The sequence below is a fragment of the Carassius carassius genome, chromosome 12 (genome assembly GCF_963082965.1).
Source record: "Carassius carassius chromosome 12, fCarCar2.1, whole genome shotgun sequence".
Lineage (NCBI taxonomy): Eukaryota > Metazoa > Chordata > Actinopteri > Cypriniformes > Cyprinidae > Carassius > Carassius carassius.
In genome coordinates this window covers 11,786,799-11,813,332 of record NC_081766.1, presented here as the reverse complement: position 1 = coordinate 11,813,332, position 26,534 = coordinate 11,786,799, and the positions used below count along the sequence as shown (strand labels likewise).

The window sequence follows — 26,534 nt, the reverse complement described above, 5'->3', positions numbered from 1 at the left end:
ACTCTGACGTTGATATCCCCACAAAGATATTTATTAGTATTCTAAGGGCAAGACGCAGGAAGTCAGTTGATGATTTAACCTAATTGAAGAAGGCAACGGGATCCAAACAGTTTTCTCTTCTCAGGGCATTATGCTCGTATCACTAAGGACGGCACCATATTTAAGGAGAAATATATTGTATTTTGATGTCCATGAACTGTAAACAGCTGAAAGATTGGGTGCCAGTTATTAATGACTTAATTATTCAGAGTACACACAGCAAATTCTGGTCTTTGGAATAAACTCCCTGGTAGTTAAAATCAACTCAATCTGAGTGTACATGCGTGACCATCAAATAGACTCCAGCACAGTGTTAAAATAACTCTGCTCTTGGAGTTGAATTTTTAACACTTTTTTAGAGTTAAAATTTAACACTTTCTGGAGTAAAAATACTAATCCTACAGTGAGTAACTGTAACTCTGAAATTGAGTTAAATATGAACTCCTTTACCAGTGTTAAAATCAACACTTAAAAACATTAAATTTTACACTTCTTAGAGTTAATATTTAATGTTTTATGTGAAAATGACTACACTGAATGCCATTCTCTTCACTAACTGCTTTTTATTTAAGCAAATCCATACATTAGCTTTAGAAATTCCATGCATGGACACACTTTGAAATTAACTGCAGTCATAAAATACTGTAAAATTTAACAGCAAAATGTTTACATTTAATACATAGGCATCCATGCCAAATAAAACTGCTTAGTAAAATTTTATAAAACATTGTCAACACATCACTGCATTATATAAAATCAAGCCGGCAGGATTATATATATAAAAAAAAGTAGTGCAGGATTGTGTAACCTTAGGTAGACACTTATACATCAGATGAAGTAACAAGGAACAACTTCACAGTGAACTCATTTAAATAAGAAATCAGATAATACAACTCTCTGATACAACATAAAATTGTGAATCACACCCATATGACATTTGGGCATCAAAAGATTTGAAATGTCTTAATCTTTCCCTTTCTATAACCAGTACCTTCCTTGGTAGGTTTTCACTCACTTGAAAAGCATGGAAGTGATCATGGAAAAATGTTTCATGCTCAATCAAAACAAAAATCACTTTACCATTGTGTAAAACGATTGAGGTTAATTTGCTGTAAACTGGCATGTTTTCATCAGTAACCGTGCAAACAAAGAGTCCAACACGATACTCAACACCACAACATCTTACCCACTTTGTGAGATTGACAGTGGCTTGTGAATCAACATGGAGAGATTCAGTTATATTTTCTGAAAATTCAAGTGCCCCAATGAACACATTTTGACTGGACTAGACTCAACTGTCTTTAAAGACAAGCATTCCCAATGATATGCTACTGCAAACTGGTGTTTATTTGCAAGCCAAACTGTCAAATTTTTGAAGTTCTTCACAGAATCTTTAAAAAACTTGTGTTTCGCTTCAAATCTCATGGTCCAGATATGAATGAGTGGTCCGATCTTTCTAATGCACCTTGGGTAGTGGACCATAAAATGATGTTTTGGAAGCAAGTTTTTTAATGGGAACAGTTCTTTAAAGAGTTTATGATGTTCAATAATAAGGTGCTTTAAATAAACTGTCATCCCCTCAGTGATTGAGTAAGAGAACACAATATTTATGATGTTCAACAACAAGAGCAACAAGCGCCAGTGCAAATCATCATCTGGTACCAGGTCACCAAATATCAAAGGTATGTTTGTGACTAAACACAGTGTTTGCGATGCATTTAAGCCTATTCCATGTCCTCCGCAGTCAAGATTAATATTTGTGGGCTTGTTTTTAGTTTCCATATAGCCATAATTAAAATCATACGTCCTGTTCAACAAGCTTTCTTTAGAGATGAAATGTTCAATCAGATATTCAAAAAGTAGTTTTATCTCATATTGACCAACCCTTTCCAAAATATCATGCATGATATCGACAGCATAGTTTTCCCCAGTATTGAAATACTGCAAAGTATTGAGCATGCTTTTCCTCTTGATGCCAAAAGAAGATGTTAGTGTTGGATCATCTACCAAACTGGCATAATGCTGATCATTTAGTACTGGTGATCTTAAAGTCAAACTTGGGTCATCCTCTGAGAAAACTGACTGAGCTGAAGATTTATCAATTAAGCAAAATCGACAGAAATAATTTGCACTAAATGATTCCAAGAACCCAAGAATGCTATGCATACCTAAGTTATCACCAGTAATGAGAGCAAGTGTGCCACATACAGGTTGTTCAGCAGATGGAACAGCAATCCCAACAGTTTCTAATATTTTCAAGTCCCTTATTAAGGGTTTCAGTATTTCATCAATCCCATATTTCTTAACATCTTGGGCATGGAACAAAGATACCAAATGGATGTTCATGAGGGCAGAATTCACCTTTGGAGGAAGATTTCTAAGAATGAAGTACAGGCAACCAATTTTATGAATTCCTTTTTTGGAACCAAGAGGATTTGCACATTCAAACTCGTCATAGTATAATTGAATTTGGAGAGCAAACTTATTAGTTGAAAATAAAGGATGATTTTTAAAGTAGCTACCATCGCAGAAGTCTTCATATATGTCCGACTGAGTACATGTTTGCATCATCTCACAAATGTTTTCATTTCTGAAAATGAACTGGAATGTTTTCAAAATTGGAATATATATGAATTTATTATTAACGGGAACTTGTTCATAAGTTCCAGTTTTGTTATTTCGTCTGGTGTCATACCTAACACCAAGGCGCAGTTCAACTGGGTCTACTACTCCCCATTTGTCTTTGAAATACTTTTTCCATTTGGTATCGGAGTTCAATTGGCTGAAAGGGTTGTCCAAACTTTTAAATAACTCTTCTATGGCTGGTCTTGATGGATTGTTACCTGGTAGTAAGTTTAAGACATGGTCCTTAATATTAGACTGCAAATCTTCAACAAATTCCTCCAAATTTTCAATTGTCGAAAGAACTACAGTATTTGGTACACCACTTGCCATAAGTTTTGCTATAATGGACGCACACATATCTTTCTTGTGAGTAGATACTGAAGGGACTGCTTCAAAATTTTGGCACTGGGATGAAGTAGAAGGTATTTCATCATTTAAGGTATGAGAATTTTGTTCTTCACTTTCATAACTGGAAGGGGTCTCATGAGGGTCACATTTGTCACCAATTGAAGAATGTATCTTAATGAGATGTCTCCTAAATCAGGAATAACTAGAGAACTGCAAGCAACAATCTGCTTGACCACATATCAGTCCTAGATTTTTCCCAGGATACATTCCATGAATTAGTTTGAGGTGCCTGAACAAAAGCAAAGCTGAACAAAAGGATGAAGTGCAGAGGAAACAACTTAACATTTTGGTTAAGACAATTAGTGCTTGTTCAACAGTCTTGCTCTTAGCTCTTTGACCCTTGGAGTTTCCTCAGTTGTACTTATATCGATATTGTACACAGTTGTCTGCAAAAATGTGTACAGACTGGACAGAGCATCATCATACTCCACACTGAAAACAAAATGGGACTTGAACAGCTCATCAAAGGCACCCAAGGATGTACATAATTGACAAGGCAGAACTTTTCTGTCCAAGACAATGTAAAAGGTGGAAACCTGTGCTTTTGAAGTCCCTGAGGCGAGAATATATGGCTGAGGGTTTCCTTCAGTTGTCAGGAGATGATCATCAAGGCTTTGGCATGACTGAAACATAACATAAATGTCCCCTTTATAAACAATTTGTTAAAAATTAGGCATCAAGTACAATATTTGGAATAGGATAGTCTTAACAAACCTTATGAAATTTGACCAGATGATCTGTTGCCTCTCCAACACTGATCTTCTTGGGCCGCTTTCTTCCAGCTGGTTGTGGAGTAAGAAGATGAAGCAGGACAAATAGAGAAGCCATGTCACTGTCCCATTCTGGAGACAGAAAATAACAGTAGTTCCTTTTCAGGAACTCGAGCTGCGTCGAAACGCTTTTGGGGAACGTCCCTGACGAGACCGACTCTGAATATCGTGTGCAATCAGTCCATCGGAAAGGCGTGACGTCACGGGCGGGGTGACGTAGCGACCAGGAAGCTATAAAAGCACGTGCCGTGCAGCTGGCTTCAGCTTCGAATCTGTCAGCAAGCGCTCTGTGTGTGCATGTGCAAAAGTCTGTCCTGTTGGTCCTATTTATTGTTGTCTGTCCCTTAGCTTAAAAAGATCGCTAAAACAGCTCAATATGCCTAAGCAAAAGCTAAAGACCAAACATTTGAAGGGCGATTCCAAGCCGCGTTACAGACTGTGTGTTCCTCCCTGCACTCGCTACATTACGAGTGGGGATACACACAGGCTGTGCGTGGCTTGCCTGGGATCGAAGCACGCTGAGTCGGCTCTCGAGGGGGCCGACTGCCCGCATTGCGAACGTTTGCCAATGCGGACGCTTCGATCCCGGAGGGCTCTCTTCGAGGAGGGAGCCTTCACCAGCGTTCCTCGCGGTGCTGGCCCCGCTTCTGCCGAGGCAGAGCGGCTGCTGCACTCGTTGGGTTCGCAGATCGATCTGCTGGAAGGTATGGAGACGGGCACGTCCTTATCGCCTACGTTTCCACCAGATCTGCCTGATTCCGGGGTTTGGAAGCCCGAGCTTCGGCTCTTCCCCCCGAGCGTCGGGCTTGACGCTCCGCCTTTCTTTCTCCGGGGAGATTGACACGGAGAGCGTCGGCGAGCTTGTAGTTGCACAAACAAAGTTGCATAAGCACAGTATAAAACAAACTGTGTCATTATACGGGCAGCGTTAGTGAGCAGCTATTTAATCTCCGAGGGGATTAATATTGTTTGTGTGACTAAGCTATTCGCGCGCTGTCGAGGCAACGCGTGTATTACATCATTTTCAGTTTTGATGTGAATTTTTCCATACCCGACCGCGTGTCTGGTTATTTTAACTCCATTTAAAAACGAGGAGTTGGTTCTAGCACTTCAATGTGTACTTTATCACAATCTAGACCGTGTTTACTTGTCTGATTGTTTAATTATTTTTAAATTCTGAGGAATATGACTCTGAGAAGTCAATATATCACTATATGTGTACCTTATCACAATCTAGACCGTGTTTACTTGTCTGATTGTTTGATTTCACTAAATTCTGAGGAATTTGGATTGCATTAGATTCTGAGGAATCTAACGACTGTTATCTAACTTCGAGAAGTTCAATATATCACTTCAATGTGTATTGTATCACAATCCAGACCGTATTTACTTGTCTGATTGCTTGATTTCATTAAATTTTGAGGAATATAATGACAGTTATTTGACTCATGAAGTTAGATGTACTGGAGGGACTGCTGGGCGGGAGCAGCCCCCTCCGCGTACAAACAGTCACGACTACAGAGGGCAGCCCCTACTGGGGTAGAGCGGTGTCCACCTCATTACACGGTGCCCGGCTCACTTCAGTGCCCTCGGGAGGTGGGTCTGCCAACCCTGCCGGAGTTTCAGGGTGCAGCGGCCTCCAGCGAGCACTACTCAGTTATTTCCGCCCGTGAGCGTAGCGGAGCTGGGATACTCGCCTCCCCTTCGGGGGCCTCTTACTCCAGAGATCAGTCTCGAGAGACTGATTCCCTTAGTACATTAGCTAGCAGCGTGGAAACTACTGCCAATGTATCTCAATGGGTCCTGCGCACAGTGGAAAGACAATAGTCGGCCTCCTGCAGGCTCTGGTTATGGAACAAAAAAAGTGAATACCCTTTTTAGGAAGGAGGCCATCGAGGTGGTCCCTCCTCTAGTCAGGGAGTCCGGGTTTTATAGCCGGTATTTCATAGTTCCAAAGAAGGATGGGGAGTTGCGTTCGATCTTAGACTTATGTCATCTAAACCTCTCAGTAATGTCACTGAAGTTCAAAATGCTCACTGTCAAACAGATTGTAGCTCAAATCAGATCTGAGGACTGGTTTGTCACAATAGATCTCAAGACGCATACTTCCATATCCATCCTTCCACAACACAGGAAGTTTCTGAGGTTCGCTTTTGGGGGCAAAGCCTACCAATACTGAGTACTTCCCTTTGGCCTCGCACTCTCACCCCGCACGTTCACGAAATGTGTAGATGCGGCTCTGGTATCCCTCCGTATGCAGGGCATCCGCATTCTGAATTGGTTCTAGCACTTCAAGGAAGGAACGAGACGCTGCGTCGCAGAGCCATACTCCCGGCACCCCTGCCGGCGCTTGCTTCCCTACTCGAAGCTGAAGCCAGCTGCACGGCACGTGCTTTTATAGCTTCCTGGTCGCTACGTCACCCCGCCCGTGACGTCACGCCTTTCCGATGGACTGATTGCACACGATATTCAGAGTCGGTCTCGTCAGGGACGTTCCCCAAAAGCGTTTCGACGCAGCGTCTCGTTCCTTCAAGGAACTAGGGTTACATACGTAACCTTGAGACGTTATTTCAAACCAGTCTCTTTATGGCCTCATTAAGCTGACAGCGTGGATTGTGTATCATAATACTGTATTTTACAAGTAAAAACTATTAGTGGGGTAGTTATTAGTTGTGTGATGGAGAGCAAACTAAATTTCTAAATTTCATACTGCACATATCCAAAGCCAAGGGGACTTTTCCACGCATCACTTTTTTTTAATTCAAGTAGTTATGAACAGCATTCACAAAGCATGAATTAACTGATGAGCTTTTGTAATCGACTAAATTTTAAGAAATAACTGTGTTGTGTTTTTAGCAGACTTTTGGAGATACATTTTTTTGGGAAATAATCAATAAAAACTTTAACCAGAAGATTAATTGATTCAAGTAAAAACATTACTATTTTAACGATGACTGTACCTGGATCATCAGTAGTATCAGATCCTTCTTTCAGTACAGCTTTCAGATGCTGTTTCAGGAGAGCAGTCTCTTTAAGGTTCCTGGCCTCCTGGATGACTTTTTCTTTGAAACTGGTGTTCCATTTTTCCAGAAACCTTGAAGCAACCTCTGCTCCAAACATTAGTGAGAAGTCTTGCAAAATCTAATTAAAAAACAAAAGCCAACCGTTTAAACATATAATGTAACATAATATTTTAATAAAATTTCATATTTTTATTTAATATTTACCAGTCCTTTGACGTCCAAGAAACGAGGAAACATTTGTAATACATCAGCTGAGCACTGTGGGTTGTGAAGAATCTGCTGACGGTAGTGGAAAGTTTCCCTCATCTTCTGGAACACTAAGTCACGGTCAGTTGTGTGATTGAGGAGAGACACAGCTTCCAGACATTCATCTGTCCCTGGGAACAGGGACACAATCCCAAGGGCATGGAACTCCTTTGTTGCTTTACTAACAGCTCTCCTGCAAAGATGAAATTAATGTCTTAAGATTCTTGTCTGATTTTTTATTTTTTTTTAAATGATAAAGCCATGTCTTGAAGGTTCTTACCCTTCTTTCTCATGCATGTGAGCTACAATTATGTTCACCATTAACCGCCTTGTGGAATCTTTCAAACTCCCAGTGTCTTCATACTCTTTGATCACAGTCATCCCTGCTGTCTTTGAAATTAGAATTTGCTTTATATTATAAAAGAAAACATTTGGAAAAATTACAACCACACTTGGACTTTTTTAAACAAAAACATTAATCTTAATCAAATAACCATACATACCATTGAATACTTTCAAAATGCATTTCTTTTCCAACATTATGTCTACAGCATAAGATCTATTTGTATGGAAGTAAAAAAAAAAATTACATTTCTTGCACTGAAACTGTCCGTTAAAGGTTGAAGCATTTGAGATCCAGAAACACTGCTGCTTGAACTGCTTGAGACAGACAATGTATCTGTCAGACTTGGGGAGGAGGGTCCTTCAACAACCCCTTGCTGCAGGACAGTCAAATCTGAAGATCACAAAAACACAGTATAAGGCATATACAATCGAAGAGTTGCTTCAGCAAAACTCTTTTATGTACCATAGTGGATATATGCAGGGTCAGACAAAATAATCACATTATATATATATATATCTCTGCTTACCACAAGTAGTGCAGCGTTACATATTCTGTCTGATTTGAAGAGGCACCAAACTCTGCCAGGTCTGAGAAGTCAGCAGAATTCTTGGATGTTTCAGCAAACAGAAGTTCTGAAATGCACACAGTTTGTCTCTGAGTCAAGACACAAACTCAGAAAATATCTATAAAACAAACATTCTTTTAATGTCCTACCATCATCAGTGTGGATGATAAAACACATTTCTTTGGTTGTTGCAAGTTCTGGAAATACATCCTCATCCACCTCTATCCCCTGGTCTTTTATCAACATCTTGACCTGAAATTAAAGAGAAAACGTGTTATTTAACATAACAACTAATGTTAGTGTGATTGAGAACGCTCTCTCTCTGTGTGTGTGTGTGTGTGTGTAAGTAAGTGTAAGTGTAAGCTGAAAACCACGCACTCTCAGACGTATTTATCATATCTGTTACAATTAAAAAAATTACAGGCCTACCCTTTCACGGCTCAAAATGTATCTTATTAGCAGGGTACACTGCAGTTTATTAAAACATTAGGCAATGCTACAGACATAAGGCTGCTGCTGGATACAAGATATTACCTCGTCGACTAAGGTTTTTTGTCGGAGTCACCTCTTCAGTTTGATGGCAAAACACACATTTTCAGAAACAGGGTGAAAGGAAAGATGTTAAGCTAATGTTAGCTCGTTCACATCAGAAAAAAACTAAGAAAAAAACCCGCACAAACCAGCCACATGTTCGAGTTAACTTACGGTCAACAGTTCGGCACGACATTACAATACAGAACGTAACAGCTACGACAAAACTTATCTCCGTCAGAAAATATCAAACATTTTGAAATATATATTTTTAATATGTATATAAATACGCTTTTACATACCTCACGACGAAGTACAAAACTCCATCAGTCCTTCGTGCTGCTGAACCAGGGTCGTGTCATGGCGCACTTTCTTAACATTTAACTCCAGACGTGGTGTTAAAACACGCTCCTTAACACCAATGAATGAACTCCAAAATAAAACACAGCCAAGGAGTATCCCGTAACACAAACTTTAGTCAGAGTTAAAAAATAAACTCCAAAAATCTAACTCTTTCACACTTTTATGCCTAACTCCTAGATTTTTAACTCCAGAAATTTGCTGTGCAGATGTACCCACAATATTTATTGTGTGATCACTGCACGATTGAGACACCACCGCCATTAAGGTTGTGTAGGGTGAAATGATGTAGAAGCTCATAAACGTTTGTTGACCAAATTCATTTTCAGTGAATATTTTAGATTTGTTACAGCTTATGACTGAGTTGCACTGGAACATTTGCAGAAAGAGATCTTTGCCTTGTTATTTTAAAAAAGTCAACCATTTGCTTATATTGCCCTCTGATATTGTGTTTTCTCAAGGCATAGTTCTAAGGCAGAAAAGTGATTGATCATTTCTATTTTAAAATCTGAGCAAAACAGGTCATAGCAGCATTGCTGTACATGGCTTGTGAAATTATCAGATGACCTTGAGTCTTGAAACAAACCAAATTGAAGGTATATAATTTACAAAAAAAAAAATAATAATAATTGACTTAACTTTCCCAAAACATTTTGCACACATCTAACCCATCTGATTTTGCCATTTTATGCTTCCTAGCCTTTAGTGCTCAAACTGTGTTATTGTAAGGTGGGAGAAGAGTGGGAGTTTTTCATTGGTGGTGCGACAGACAGCCTCTGTGACAGATGGTACCTACGCCGCATCCCCTTCTGGCTCTGACTTGTCTCGGCCGGAGGGCAAGCTTCTAAACCTTGTACCCCCTAAAATCATGTCACTTTCTTGAATGCTTGGCAATGATGCCAGTCCCAAAGAGAGTGAGCCGCCAGTGTAGACACCTGTCACCCGTCCATGTCTATTGTGAGCCATACGTGGCGGTCTTCAGGCCAGCTGGGGCTTTTGCTCAGCTCAGTGGTGCGCGGTGGTCGTTCAGCGCCAGGCTTGCTGTCTCACTGTGATTTTTTTGAGGGTTTGTGGATAGATAAGCACTCATCAAATGTGCATTGATGAAAGCCCAGCTGTGCTGTCATTTTGACTTTGACGAGGCATTTTCTCTTCTTTTATTTGGCCATTTATTCTCTGTATCATATCTCCAGCTGCTATCACAGATGCCATGCTGTAAATTGGAAATGTTTTTTTTTTCTTTTCCATTTCAGCTTATTTTTCTTCTCGTTAGGGGGTAATGTGTAACCTATTGAAAACAGCAGTGGCTTGCTTACCCATGCTGTCGAAGAACAACCTCCCTCTTCCCTGCCACTGTCATAGGGCTTCTGTAATAGACAAGCAATTGAGTCAACAGGGGGGTCTCCACAAATGAACCAGTCACCAGATCCCACCTACAATCAAATACTGCATTCCACTGCCACTTGTGGGACTGCTACTTAGTGAGCTATTTTTCCACCTTTTTCTGCAGCCACTTTGTACTAATATGTTCTCTGAGGTGCTCTCAACAGGGAGCTTTTTTGAGGTACACCTCCCCCTCCATTCAGCTAGCCATTTTACAAGCAATTTGCACTACTCAGCAAGCCTGAACATCCATAGGCTGCTCCTGACCCCAGTTTCTCCCATTTGCCAGCCTGAAGCTTGTTCCCCAGTGGTTTATCTCTCTGCGAATGGCTAGCTTAGCTGTGCCATGCCCTTGCAGTGATTTACACATGCTGGGTGAAAAGACGGGCATCTCCTGCAACACAGTTCTCATTGCATTTATATCACAGCACCTGACAGCCATCCTCAAATTGGCAACAGAAACAGATGGTCTTTTGTCCTGAATTTAGCACAATAGTATTTATTTATTTATTTACTTTTTAAATTATTTTTTTATTTGTCTTATAGAGCTAGGGGAAGAAAAAAAATATACAGAGTGTATATATATATGTGACAGTGCATTTATTGTGGTGTCAAAGTAATGTATAAGTATAATTCTGTTTTTAGGAGAATAAACTGGTAATATCATGGTTTTTATATAGTATGTTTTGTTTATTATCTGTCCCTTTAAGACATAAATACAACTGTCATTGCATTTTTATGCTATATTTTTCATATTGCCATTATTTAATATGAACCTCGATAAAAATTATAATAATTAAATTGTATTTAAGACTCCATTAATATTTGTTTTATTTACAAGTTTGAAAAGTTATTGCTTATGGTTTGTTATTTTGTATCTATTTATTGACATTCATTTTTTTTTTTTTTTGGTGTGACGTGTCTTTGTGTATTTGTAAAAACAAAGCCAGTCTGCATCTTATTGAGGTGAACTTGCATACACTCTCAGTGTGTTGATAACCATAGATGCCATCTATTGAATGCTGGTTAAAAGATATGAGGCTAACGTAATTACAGTATTGATTCAACTAATGCATTCTTAAAGATTCTCAGCTTCCTGTGTTATTTCATCAAGCAATCCTACAATATTACTTCATCTGTCATTTCACATGTAATTTTCAGCAAAAACACACCCTTAGTGACCTTTTGGATTAATGTTGATTATTTTGGTTTTCTTCCCTTGTCACTGCGGCAATAACCTGGCACTTGGATTAATTTCTCAGACAGTTGTGTGTGTGTGTGTGTGTGGGTTGGTCTGAGCTAATAAATCCAGAATTTACAATGTGATTAAAGTTTTTCTTTGTTCCCTACTCCCCATCTTCTATAAAATACCACATAACAGCATAAACAGTGCTATTCTTTTTTTTTTCTTTTTTTTCCAATCTTAAGTATGTATGTATAATTTCCCTCTCTTCTGGGAATATTCGAAGATTGTGTTTCAGAGGAAACTGGCAGGGTGTCATTAAGGTGGATATGGAATTGGATACGAGGAAGAGCTAAAGCAATAAAGCAGAAATCAATTTTGTTCGCATTGGCTAACTCCCAATAAAATAGTTACTTGACAAACACCCTGTGGGCTGAAGGTATGTAAAAGGAAACACATGCTTCTTTTCTTCAACGCTGATTTATTTACCTAGACAGAATTGACAGTAGGCATTTTGAAAAAGTTGCTTCCTGAACTCAACAGCTGCACTAAGTCCCAACATGCTGACCTTTCTGAAATAGTTTCAGACATTAAATGCTCTTGTTTTCCCAGTCCCATCCCAACTGTGCATCTTTATATGCACCTGCAAAGCAGGACCAGGATGCAAAGATGTAAACATCCTGAAAGCTCAACTCCCTTTTTATAAAACAGGCCTGCTGGAGATTTGAGTTTCTGCCCTGTTAGCAGCCATAAGAGGAAAGTGATATATCTTTGCGTTGAGCTCCTTCCCAAGGGCCCCAGGCTGCATGAATTTAACCAATGGCTAAAAAAGCTGGCAAGAAGGGCAAGAAATGTTCAATGTTAAAAGTGGTGAAAGATGAATCTCTTAGGTAGCCACGAGGATGACGCTCCTGGAATAGTTATTTCAGGTTACACTGCAGTTCGAAACTCGCCAAGATCTGTATTTTTAATACAGTTTACATGGACATTAAGATGAAAAGTCTATGAATATGGACTTACTGAGTACTACATATGCATCCTCTTAAATGCACAACCTCCTGTGAGTGCACTTGGTGGTCTACACTGCAGTGATGCAATGAAGGAAGGATGATGATGATCATGGTTTAATCATATGTGCACTAATATTTGTATATTATATTATATTATATTATATTATATTATATTATATTATATTATATTATATTATATTATATTATATTATATTATATTATATTATATTATATTATATTATATTATTTAGGTCTGTCAGTCAATTAATTATTATTAATATTATTGTTGTCTAAATTAACACTTTAAAGTGGCTTTATGTAGTATATAAACCAGGGCTATTTACATTAACTAAAACTAAAACCATTTAAACCAATTTCAATGCTTGAAAAAAAAAAGTTTTTTTTATTTTTTTTTTTATTTTATTTATGAGAATATTCAGCTAGTCGCCATGGCAACATTTCTTATTTTAAAGTCAATAAAAATAAAAATTCTAAAAATAAATTAAAAATTCAACAAAATAAACTGAATAAAAGTATATGTGGACATATTTTACAAAGAAAAAAAAGACAAACACAAATAGAAGCAGGAAATATACAAATAAAATAAAAAAATCTTGCAAATATAGGATTTTTTTTTTTTTTTTGTCTTTTGCTCTGGATACTGTCCATGCTTGTACATGGATGTCAAAGTTGGAGGAAATTGGCACCAGATAGCATTTAATGGAGGAAGTGTAATAAATAAGACATATAAATCATGGGAGTCTTGACCAGTTTAGTAAATCCCTTTTTATCCCTGTGGGTTCTTCTTCACTACACTCACTTAGAGTTTAAGTGCTTGATAATACCTTGTTTTATGGCCACATGCACCCTTGAACAGAAAGGACATTTTTCCTCTTGCCCTTTTCATTTATTCTGCAAGGCCCATCTGCAAAACTGTCCTACAATGACCCAGTCATTAATATTGGCCAGGTCCCTTGGTTTCACAAAACACACGCTCATGCAGAAATAAACAAGGAAAACAGAACTTTTGTCTTAAGAAATCACAATTATTTATCATCCTCCTACTTTCAGAGCGATGAAAAGTCAATGAGATTCTTAAACAAAAGATTGTGATGCACATTTTGCATTGATTTTACCAGCGGAGCAGGAGGTGATTTATCATGAAGAAATGCAGAACCATCATCCTCTGCATAGTTTTTCTTCAATACTCTTGACAAAATTGTGCCTTGTCGTCAGATAGTTTTGCAGAATGTTCAGTTTAGTAAAATACAACAAAGGCATACAATTATTTTAAACAACTGACACTTTTTAAATTATTCATTAATAATATAAATTCAAACAGATATAAATTATTAAAAAAAGAAAAAAAAACTACTACATTGTGTTATGTTTTCAACCACATTCTGTATTAATCTGAGTTCATTTGAATTAACAAACTGTATTGCACTTGGCACCATGCTACTTATATTTATTTATTTATTTATTTATTTATTTATTTATGCCAAGAAAAATGACTAAATGCTCAAAAATATAATCCGTTTTGGAACTGATGCTTTACAGGACATCTGTTTAAAGTTGCTAAAGAATGTGACAAACCCATAAAAACATCACTTGTATCCGTTGGCTAATTCGATTAGGTCTCCGCGTGCTGCTAGACTGTGATGTTTTATTTGGTCTTAATAGTTCCCCCTTTATAAAGAGATATCCCATCTGGTCTAATTTTAAACCATCTGTAACATGCAGCCTTTCATAATTTTCTCCACAGTGAAGTTACATTTTGCTTGTCTGGCTAATTCGAAGTGATGGACCTAAAGGAAATCAAATTAGACAAAACTAATTATCTATAAGATCTGTTGTTTGTATGTGACCGCAATCTTGGTATGGTTTTTATCCAGCAGTCTTTAGCAGCACATGTAGATTAAAATCACACTGTCTTGTAGCAGCTAAAGAGGAACTTGTTTACCCCCCAATTAGTTATAATCATAGTCACATTTGTAAAATGCACAGACAACTAGTACTCCATATTGCATATCACTTTGAAATCATAATGTTTTTTTTTTCTTTAATTGGCCATTTACATATCTGCACTACCAGAAAGCTGATGTAATACCTTTGAAAGTGCTGAGAATTTGTAATCAATGACTAAAAGTTTACAGCAGTTCCAGTTCTTTCTAAAGTTCTTTCCATTTTGGCCCAGTTTTTGTGGTACAGCAAACTTAACTGAAATACTAATAGTTAACATGAAACTAATTTCTGACATTGACATGAGAATATTAGTTTTTGTCAAGGGAACCAGCTTTGGGTTTGGCCTACAAAAATAAGTCAAGAATATTGACTCACACACCGGAGACATTATATCTCTAATATTCAAACTGAAGACCCAAGTTGCAGTATGTTCCTTCCGCTGTGCCTCTAAGGAACAACAACACAAACAAAAAAGATTATATTCAAGTATACCATTGAAACGAACTTGAAGTAAATATGCAATGCAATGTATACATCTAATAATTTAGTTCAGTATAATTATATTTTACTTGGAAATTTTTTATTTACAAAGATTCTTTGAGTAAATATCAAAGGTATGGCGCGGGTGTTTCCATCATACACTGGGACATGAATAATTAATAAGGTTGACATTTTCACTGTTTTTGAGTAGTAATGACACTGTTTTATGGTTGTTTTTATTGTTAAGTTTAGTAACTTGCTGTTTTCTAACATCTGGGGTTCTTCTTTCTACTCAACCCATTCCTACTCAAACACTATCCACTGATTGCCACCATCATTGTGTATTCTGTATTTGAGATGTATTCAATATTGAGGTCTCTGTGTTCATTTGGGTAACTATATTGTGTAGACAAATTATCTAGGAAAGTGCAACTAGCGTCCTACTGCCTTGTTTACTTAGATGTCTCTAAGTAAACCATGTTTTTTTTTTTTTTTTTTTTTTTAAGAGCTAAATTTTTATAATAAAGTTTACAAAATGATTGAGGAAGTTGTCCTGTAGTATTGCAGAGTAAACTTTAAATAATTGAGTAGAAATTACTCAATGGACTGTAACTTGCCAAGTTAAGTGTACTTATTCTCTTTGATAATTTTACATAACTTAATTAAGTAGATTTGACTTAATTCCATGCTTAAATTTACTTAAAATTTGTGTGCAAAAACATGTAAAAGAAAAGTTAAGCAAATTTTACTTTTTTTTCCAATGATTAATTTCACCTATTCCACATGTAAAAAAAACCCAATGGTTTTTTCTATCGGCTTTTAGATTATTGCAGAAATGGAAAAACATGAAAATCTTTTAATAATTTTGAAACCTAAATAGGATTGTCAGTAGTAAAAAAAAAACTATAGTTATGCTATAAAGGAATTATTCAACGGCAGAAGTTTAAAGAGTACCCTAAAACCATATTTGAGTAAAAGTACAGTAGATATGTTACAACAAAAATTATTCCATTGCAAGTTACAAGCCACCAATTCCATTACAACTGGAGTAAAATTCTTCGAGTATCTGATTTGAACAGTACTTAAGTATTTTACTCATACTGAATGTAGTGTTTTTCAAAAGGTCTCAGCCATGTCCTCATCTCATATATGAAAAACGTCTCGGGTTACTTGACTGTAACCCTATTCCCTGAAAAAGCGGGAACGAGATGCTGCGCTCAATAGCGCTAATGGGAGAACATTCTTTGTTCGACCGGTTGTGAAGCATGTGTGTCAAACACGCCAAGAATTGGCTTAAATAACCTTGGCAGGTGACGTCACTGATAACGTGCACCTGCAGGTTATAAATAGACGTGAAACGGAAACATCCTCAGGTTACCCCTTTGTGTGAAGAGACGTCCAGACACGTCGACAGTGCGGCATTGAGGCGCAGCATCTTGTTCCCGCTTTTTCAGGGAACAGGGTTACAGTCAAGTAACCCGAGACGTTCCCTATCAAAAGCTGCTCTCGATGCTGCGCTCAAAAGCGCTAATGGGAACGAGAATACCAACGCCGCCGCACTGTAAGGGTCTGGACCCCCAAGGTTGTGTAGTGTGTGCGCACAAACATCGAAGAGGTCTCAGACATGACTCTGGGATGTGGACTCAAGGGCATGCTAGCCCGGAGTAGCATCGACATCCAAACTATAGAATCTGACAAATGTGTGTGGAAAGGACCAACCTGCCTCATCACACACTTGCTGCAAGGGAGCACCTCTTGCTCAAGCCATTGAAGATGCAACACAACTGGTTGAATGGGCACTAACTCCTAGAGGCGAAGTTTGACCACGCCACTGGCTAGTGCGTTGGAAGTAAATCTGAAGAGCACATAATGGACACAGTAAGTGAAGTCTTTTTTGCACCGGTGTTGTAAATGGCGGAGGACAGAAGTCTTTGGAAATGAGTAGGATGGACATCCAAACTATAGAACCTGACATATGTGCGGAGAGGACCAACCTGCCGCATCACACACTTGAGCAGGAGCATCCCTCACCCAATGTGAAACTGTTTGCCTGGAGGCAAACAGTTTCACATTTGACTCGCCTAGGGGCAAAATCAGAACAGGATGGCAGGACTGACAAAGCCTGTAAATCCCGAATTCTCCTTAGAGAGGTAATGGCCATAAGAAAAACCATCTTTAGACTCAGAAGCCTGGCAGGCGCTGATTCTAATGGTTCGAAAGGGGTGCCAGCCAGCCCCTCGAGCACTACGGCTAAATCCCCTGAAGGGGCCGTAGCTCTAGTGGGGGCCTCAACCTCTGAGCCCCATGAATGAAGCGGGCGACCAGAGGGTGCTTCCCCACAGAAACCCAGTCAATCAAAACATGGCAAGCCAAACTAGCGGCCATGTAAGTTCTGAGAGTACTAGGGCATGTGCCTGAGGACAATTTCTCTTGCAGGAACTCCCGTACTGAAACAATTTGGCAGTGAGCTGGGTCTGCATAGTGTGTCATGCACCAGCCCTCAAAAACACTCCATATGAGGGCATAAGTTCTTCTAGTGGAGGGAGTCCTAGCACTTAGAATAGTCTCTATTACTGTGGCTGGAAGGCCAGCATGTCTAGTTGGTCCCCCTCAGGGGCCAGACGTGAAGGTTCCAGAGCTCAGGCCGGGGAAGAAGTACTGTCCCCTGTGCCTGAGAGAAGATCTCTCTTTACTGGAATCACCCATGGCGAGCCATCGAGGAGGGATATTAGATCTGAGAACCAAACTCTGGTCGGCCAATGGGGCGCTATCAGTAAGAGGCGAGACCCCTGTCGACGGACCTTGGCCAGGACTCCCGTGAGCAGAGCAATCGGAGGAAAGGTGTAAAGACGCAGTCTGGGCCATGCATGGGCCATAGCGTCCAGACCCAGGGGAGCTGGATGAGTCAGAGAGATGTAGAGGGGACATTGTGCCATCTCTTCTGAAGCACAGAGGTCCACTTCTGCTACTTGAAATCTTTCCCAGATTTGACTACTTAGGGGTGGAGTTTCCATTTCCTGTGTTTCACAGCTTGTCTGGACAGCAAGTCTGCTCCCACATTCTTATTCCCAGGAATGTAAATCGCCCTGAGGGACAGGAACTTGTCCTGTGCCCAAAGCAGAACCTGGTGCGCTAACTCGTTCGAGCGGCGCGACTGCAGTCCGCCCTGGCGTTTTATGTAAAAGACTACAGATGTGTTGTCCACTCGCACTAGGACATGGTAGCCTCTCAACTGCTGGAGGAAGTATTTCAGGGCCAGAAATACAGTCTTCATTTCGAGGCAATTGATGTGCCAATTCGAGAAGATGACCTCTCCAGATCCCTTGGGCTGGACAGCCAACTAAGGCCGCTCCCCAGCCCATGAGGGAAGCGTCAGTCATTAGCATCTTGCGATGGCAACACAGACCTAGAGTGGGACCCAAAGTCAGAAACCGGGGTCTGAACCACATAGATAGGGTATTTGATAGTATTTGATACATAGATAGTAACCCTTATTTGCCACTGGGGATTGGCCCATGGATGAAATCCCCTGGCTCTGAGCCACAACTGAAACGATCTCATGTGCAGGAGGCCCAAAGGTATCACTGTGGATGCAGCTGCCATGAGACCTGAACAGTGACTTTCTGGCCTAGCTTGATGTTCTTTAGGATGTTTAGAATGGATTCGACGCATGCAGAAGACAGCTGTGCTTGCATTGTGATCGAATCCCATACCGCACCCAAATACGTTGTACTCTGAGCCGGAGAGAGAACGCCTTTCTTGGCATTGAGTCTCAACCCCAGAGATTCGAGATGAGCTGGGACGACATGCTGATGTCGAATCGCAAGCTCTTGAGACTGGGTAAGATTAAGCCAGTCGTTTATATACATTTTAAATGTGGATGCCCTGGAGTCGTAGAGGAGCCAGAGCTGCATCCATGAATTTCGTGTAAATGCGGGATAACAAAGCTAGGCCGAATGGAAGAACCTGATACTGGTAAGCTTCGCCCCCGAAAGCAACCTCAGGAACCTCCTGAGTTGTGGCAATATTTCAAAATAAAAATACACGTCCATTAGATCTATGATTGGACGCAGCCCCCTGTGTTTCTTGGGAATCAAGAAATACTGACTGTAATAGCCTGACTCTCTGTCTGGCAGGGGAAGACATTCTATGGCCCCTTTGATCAGCATAGTATGTGATTCCTGTGTCAACAGATATGCACGTGCCAGTTTCGCAGAAGTGGAGACCACGGAGTTTAAACGCAGAAGACGATGTGCAAACTGAATCCTGTAGCCCTTCACTACAGTTCCTTCGACTCATGGGGAGATATTTGGCAGTAGCTTCCACGCTGCCAGCTTCTCCAAAAAGGGCACAAATTGTGACACTTTGTTTGTTGTGGGGGGGGTTAAGATGTCTGGTGTCCTGAAACGTGGCAGGAAGCAACAGAGCATGTATAATTTCACTGGAGGCCACTGCCCCCCGAAACACCGGTGGCGGCGGAGGTTGTTCAGTGATCCCCTAAAGGTGCCAGGAAGGAGCCTTACACTTCTGATGGAATTTTCCATGGCCCTACCTGAGGGGACACACCCTTTGTCCTGGGCACAGCTTAAGGCCCTTGCTTTGGTCGTGATGACCGTACTTTAGTCCAGCTCCATCTGCGGCTGCCAAGTGTTACAAGCTGCTCCCCAGTCTTATGAGGGGGCACACAACTTGCCACACTCTCCCTTTGAACCTCCTACCCCAGAGGAGCTGGATCGGGTCGGGACTGTTTATTTTTTATTTTTTTGACAGCCCTGACACTTGAGCACAGTGAGTGAGAAACATATTAAAAGTCTCCTCCTGGCACTCAGATTTTTTATTTTTTTTTAAACTCTCAACATACTTCCTTTTAAACTAATACTTTCATCAGCGTGACACACACACACAATGCGGTCTCTGAAGACAAAGAAACCTGAGGATGTTTCCGTTTCATGTCTATTTATAACCTGCAGGTCCACGTTATCAGTGACGTCACCTGCCGAGGTTATTTAAGCCAATTCTTGGCATGTTTGACACACATGCTTCACAACCGGTCGAACAAAGAATGTTCTCCCATTAGCGCTATTGAGCGCAGCATCGAGAGTAGCTTTTGATAGGGAACCTGTGAGTCACATTATTAAATTGTGTTAATTTGTGTACAGTAGCCTTGTTGACAAGTTTGGGTGAGTAAGGGTCTTGTAGATGGTGATATTGCTTCTTTTGTAGCAGAAATAAACTGCTGCAGAAAAAGTTAGGCACCATGTGAAATTTAACAAGTAATTTCATTAGTCATCACAAATGTAGTGGAATAAAGTGTATTTTATATACTTGTTCAAAAATGTATACAGTAACTAATTAGGTTTTCTCAAATAATTTACACCACTGCACCATGGTGCATGACTACATTGTCACAATCACTAAGCTTCCAAAAAAATTCCCTAAACGAAAAGTTTGAGTTAAAATAGTTCTTTAAAAACATTATTATAAACACAATGAGGCTGTAAAAGCGTACTGGTGAGTAGATGTATTTATCGATTCAGTATGATGACATTTATTTATCCTGACAACCTCTTTAGTACCATTTAGCCACATACCCTTTTCAAGTAAAAGCTTTAAAAAACAAAAGGGGGTATTACTGATGTATTTTATGTCATAGAATAAAACAAGAAAATATACTGAGCTTGTGTTAACCACAGACCTAAAAACCAGGCATTTAATTATTCAAAAAAAAAACATTGACTTCAGGACGATGGAGTTGGAAGTGCTAAAATATGAACTCATTTCTGGGTTTTGGGATAAAAAAAAAAAAAAAAATTAATCAACCCTGCAGCACTCTATACCTGAATCAGATTTACACACATTATAAATCCTCATATATAATTTTGGATAGAATAATTTGAGCAGTATTTAATTGTGAATGGAGTAATCTGGGCAAATGCACAATGTTCTTCTTCAATCCTCTGGTTTCTCTTGAAAAAACTTTTATCTTTTTGTACCAAAAATTGTAGTGGAGTATCTTATTATTCTCTGTATAAATGTACCTCTCTTCCATTGTCCATCCTCCCTCCCATTTTCTCTGGCTCTGTAGGGTGGTATGATTGCTCTTCTGTTGTCCATCCTGTGCTTGGTGTTGATCCTGTACACTCGTAGACGCTGGTGTAAACGTCGCCGTGTACCTCAGCCACAAAAGAGCGCTAGTGCTGAAGCAGCCAATGAGATTCACTACATCCCCTCTGTGCTGATGGGTGGACAGGCCCGGGAAAGTTTGAGAAATTCGCGCGGACAGGGTCACAATTCAAGTGGCACCCTCAGCATCCGTGAGACTCCGATCTTGGATGGGTATGAGTATGACATTACAGACCTACGCCACCACCTGCAGCGGGAGTGCATGAATGGGGGTGAGGACTTCACCAGTCAGGTGACACGTACGCTGGACTCACTTCAAGGGTGCAATGACAAAGCTGGCATGGATCTCACTCCAGGTATGTGAGCCCACAGCACTCTGCAGTGTATGATCAAAAGGATAATTCACAAAAAAAAAAAAAATAAAAAAAAAAAAATAAATAAATAAAATGATGATGATGATAATAATAATAATAATAATAATAATACAATACACTGTAATACATTTACTCACCATAATGTGGTTTCAAATGTGTGATTGTGCACTGGCTGTTGTTTTCAATGTAAATTCATTCACCAGTGAAGTAAATCTTCACCAGTGATTTATTCAGATTGATTATATTTCATTAGATGACACACTAGTGTTTGAAAGTTTGGGATTGATAGGATTTTATATTTATTTTTGATGTTTTTGAAAGAAGTCTCAAAAATGCAGTAAAGCATTTGTACTGTAAAATATTATTATTTAAAATAGTTATTTTAATTAATAAATATTTTGTAATTATTATTTATAATAAAAATTTATATAGTTAATATATAATAATTATATAATTATAATAATTTAGATTATAATTATCATATTTATTTCTGTGAAGAAAAAGCTGAATTTTCAGCAGCTGTTATTCCAGTCTTCAGTGTCACATGAGTCATTCTAATATGCTGATTGCTCAAGAAACATTAATATCAATGTTTAAAACATCTGTGCTGATCAATATGTTTGTGGAAACCATGATAGATGTCAATTTTTAATTTTTATTTTTTACATTTTTTTAATAGAAAGTTCAAAAGAATAGCATTTATCTGAAATATAAATTTTTTTTGTAACATTATGCATGTCTTTATTGTCACTTACTGAATACAATTATTGATTTAGTTATTTATCATATTTCATTAGAAAATCTTAATATGCTTTAATAAAGCATTCACATGCGCATTCATGGCTTAGTAAACTGGATAACCTGATTCACTGAAAATATCTCATGGACATGCCAAATGGATGTCATGATTTTCAATAACACCATTTGAAATTATGTTTCAAGTTTTTTTTTCTCACACAATGCTATGGCTTCAGAAGACTTGGAATATATCACACAAGTATATAAACCACTTTCATAATAACTGTTATGGTGCTTTTATATCCTCTTGAATACTTCAGTGTCCAATTGTTGTAATTGCATGTAAAAGAACAACCAGCAAAGATCATCCTTTTGTGTTATATGGAAGTAAGAAAGCCATACAACTTTGGAATGACATGAAGAAAAGTTTTTGAGCGAAATACCCTTTTAACATGCCCAACTTATTTGGGCTTTATTTGTCAATAAAACCTCAGACAGTAACCTTAATCATTTTAATAGCATTCTTTAATCATTCACTTAATTAATTCACACTCCTAATTCAGTGTTTTGATTTAGTGCCTAATTTCAGAGATATATAAACAACTTGGTAACCAGGCCCTGAATGAAAAAGTGAATGAATATGATCAAAGCATGTTGAACTACTTTCTAAATTTAATTTAAATATTAATATAATGAAATAATAGCTATAAAAAAAATAATAAACAAAATCAGAAATAGATTTTTTTTCCAGTGTGTCATGTACGTTGATTTATGCACAGCGTGGCACCAAATCTGTTTTTATATCCACAAACCTGTGAGATTTAAATTGCATGTGCTAAGCACATCATTTGCACATTGCTGGCCCTGAAAATATTTATTTCACCTCGAGAGCTCAAGAGTCAGCAGCAGAGCTCGCCTTTTCGATATGTGGCTGCGAGTGAAAAAGCCTGGGTTAAATGCGAGCTCTAAAAATTGGATAAAGCCTATATCAAAACAGCTGCAGAGAGGAAAGCAACATGACATATTCATTTATTTAGCTAGCTAAAGCCATTTTGCCCAGAATAATATCAAAGTAATAACGTTATATTTTCCTGCTAAACAAAACTGCTTATTTGGCCGTGGCTTCACAGCACCCATGGCACCCATTTAGGCTCTGCTATAGTCAAGAATAGAGGCAAGTCACATAACCAGACCTGAGTCTGTGCCAGATTGGCCATGTATATTGGACACACAGAATTTGGAATGGCCTTATTAGATGTGAAATGATGTTGATGTTTGCCTTGAAGAGTAGCCCATTATAAAGACCCCTAAAAAGCTTTTCAGGAAAGGAGCGATGCAATGCTGTCACAGTAATTTGCCTAATACAATAAAAACCCTGCAGTGCCAGTTGTCTCTGTTGTGCAATTTACTCATTATGAAGGGGCATACTAACTACAGGGTATGACGATATTGCATAATGGTGAATGACGGAATGTCATATCCTGAATCACTGGGCTGTGAAGGCTCTTAGTTAACATAACCCTGAAAATACTTCACATAGACCACTTAGTGTTGTCCTTCTGAATGACACGTGTTTACATAAAATTGTCTCCACATGTCCTTGGTGGACTGTTATTTGCCACTCATCTGTTTGCCCCTCTTTATTCCTAATTGTAACCTTTTTTCCTCAGGAAACGATAGTACGAAACTGTCCCTAATGAGCAAGTACAAGGATAACATCATAGCTACCAGTCCTGTCAACAGCAACCACCAGCAAAACACGCTCCTCCCACACAACACCTCCACCAACCAGCGCAAGCGTCTTTCCAGCAAAATGCACGGTGAGTCTGGGTATCAGAGGTGAAACTATTCCTGTAACTGGTTTGCCATCCATGGTTCGGTATGTTGTTGTTCTGTTCTTTTATGTCATGTCCTTAATTTCAGTGTACTAAACTAGATGATTAGCCTGCTAGCTTAGCCTTTATATTATTCAAGTCACTTATATTACAGATAATTGCAGCAATCTTTATTGCAATTACACTACCATTTTTGTAAAAATACCAAATTCTGTAATATTGTGAAATAGTATTACAATTTAAATTAACTATATTCTGTTTTAATACATTTTAAAAACTACTTGATTCCAATGAAGGCAAAGCTAATTTTTCAGCAGCCATTAGTCTTCAGTGTCACACGATCCTTAAGAAATCATTCTAATATGCTGATTTGGCGCTCAAGAAACATTTAGAAATAAAACCTTTAAAACAGTGCTGGATATATTTTTGTGAAAACTGTGATCATTTTTCATGGATCATTGATGAATACAAAACCTACAGAGCACGCAGCATTTATTTGAAATATATATATTTTTTGTAATATAAATATCTGTACTGTCACTTTTGCAATTTAAGGCATTCTTGCTGAACAAAAGTATCAATTTCTTAAAAAAAAAAAAAAAAAAAAAAAATTGTACTGCCCCCAAACCTTGGAATTGTAGTATATGTTTAGACATCATACACAGACACACACATTTTTATTTTTATTGGCATTAATCCAACTGTACAGAAACCGTGACCACAGAACTTTAATAAAGACCGAACTGTGAGAAATCTGAGCCATTACACCCGAGCTGAATATCCATTTCTATCTACACAGATCTCATTCCAACCACGTCTATCCCCGTAATCATAACAACACACAAATATTTGTCTTCCACTCTCTTTGCTACACTCAAAAAAAAAATTTGTTGAACGAACTTAATTAAATTAAGGAAAGGTTTTCCACGAAATTTAATTACATTGTTCCAACAATATCTAATTTGTTTGATATGATTTGTTGTAATCTTGTTGTATGAACTTGAATTCATTTAGTCAAGACTTAAAAAAAAAATGTGTTATTCCTATAAAGTTTTGCCATCCCTAATAGAGAAAATCTTGTCAGGTTAACTAGGTCTAATTTTGCCATGCCAACTCTAAAAAATAATGCCCTGTTAACTACATTTAATTGTGTCATGTCTAATATATCTAACAAAGCCATGTCAACAATATAAATTTTTGTCCTGCCTACTAGATAAAATTGCCAACATTATGATTTTAGCTAACTTGGCAGGTCCACAACCCAACCACAAGCTCCACACTTCAGCACAATGGTAACTCGCACAAAATTCACCAATATAAAGTCTTTTAAAATGCCCACATAATAGAGCATTAGACATGAAAAAGTCTCCTTATTATCACATTTTACTAAAAACTGCTCGCTTCTCTCCCCATATCCAGTCCTGTGCAAAGCATGATGGGAAGTGTAAAACTTATTTTGAGGTACTTGATTGAAACATGTTCTTTCAAAATGAAAACTTTATGTTAAACCAACGAGTGACAGTTTTAAGTCAGTTTAACATGACACAATCATGTTGAACTGAAAAATAGCCAAAATGGCATTAATTCAACATGAATTGTTCAGGTAAAGTGAACAAAACTGAAAAATCATTTTTTTTGTGTATTTTATTGCTGGTTTGATCAGGCCACCAAAAACTATAATTTGATGAGGTGTTCATATGCTTTCATGATGTGCTTTTGATATTGGTTGTTGGTGGTGGTTTTTAGGGTAACATGCCTATAGATATCTACTATAAAAGACAAATTCCTTTCTCTTAGATTCATTTTGACCACTAATAGCAGATGTCCAATGGAGTGTTTTCCTTGACTCTCTGCTCATGCTTTAATGCTTCATTACCTCAGTCCAGCAGACGTACGGTCTCTCTCTGACCTTCAGACCAGCATTTTTTAATACCCAATGCACTTGGATTGTGCATTTACTGCATATGAATATAAAAATGTAAAGGTGCAGTCAGGAATTTTTGCCTCATTAAAAAGCTTTACAGAAATGTGTGTGCATATGTGTATATATATATATATATATATATATATATATATATATATATATATATATATATATATATATATATATATATATTGTATATGTATTTTCAAACAGGGAACACGTATATCACTAAGATTTTTTCCTGAACAAACTCCCAATTTGCTGCTTATTGATATTTAATAAGGTAGTTGTTAAATTTAGGTATAGGGTGGATTAAGGGATCTAAAATATGGTCATGCAGAATAAGGGATTAATATGTGCTTTATAAGTACTAATAAACAGCAAATATGCTAGTAATACTGTATGCATTCTAATAAGCAAATCATTAATAGTTCAAATTGGGTCCTTTAAAATAAAGTTTTACTTTATTTTAAAGTTAAACTGTGGTGCATTTCTTTTTTAAGATTCTTCAATGTAAAAAAAAAAAGAGAGAGAGAGATAACTTTTGTAACATTATCAACGTTCCTATCTCACTGTTTATCAATTTAATGCATCTTTGCTGATTAA

The 26,534-nt window shown here is 38.2% G+C and overlaps 1 protein-coding gene across 2 annotated transcripts in view; it reads left to right on the top strand.

Moving 5' to 3' along the window:
• Window positions 1-26,534, top strand: part of astn1 (astrotactin 1) — a 233,134-nt gene that overhangs the window by 51,524 nt on the left and 155,076 nt on the right. For both annotated transcript variants that reach the window (XM_059563470.1, XM_059563469.1), the window contains exons 3-4: window positions 21,020-21,413; window positions 23,840-23,989. In XM_059563470.1, coding sequence (XP_059419453.1) covers window positions 21,020-21,413; window positions 23,840-23,989 — 544 coding nt within the window. The remainder of the gene's footprint in view (window positions 1-21,019; window positions 21,414-23,839; window positions 23,990-26,534) is intronic.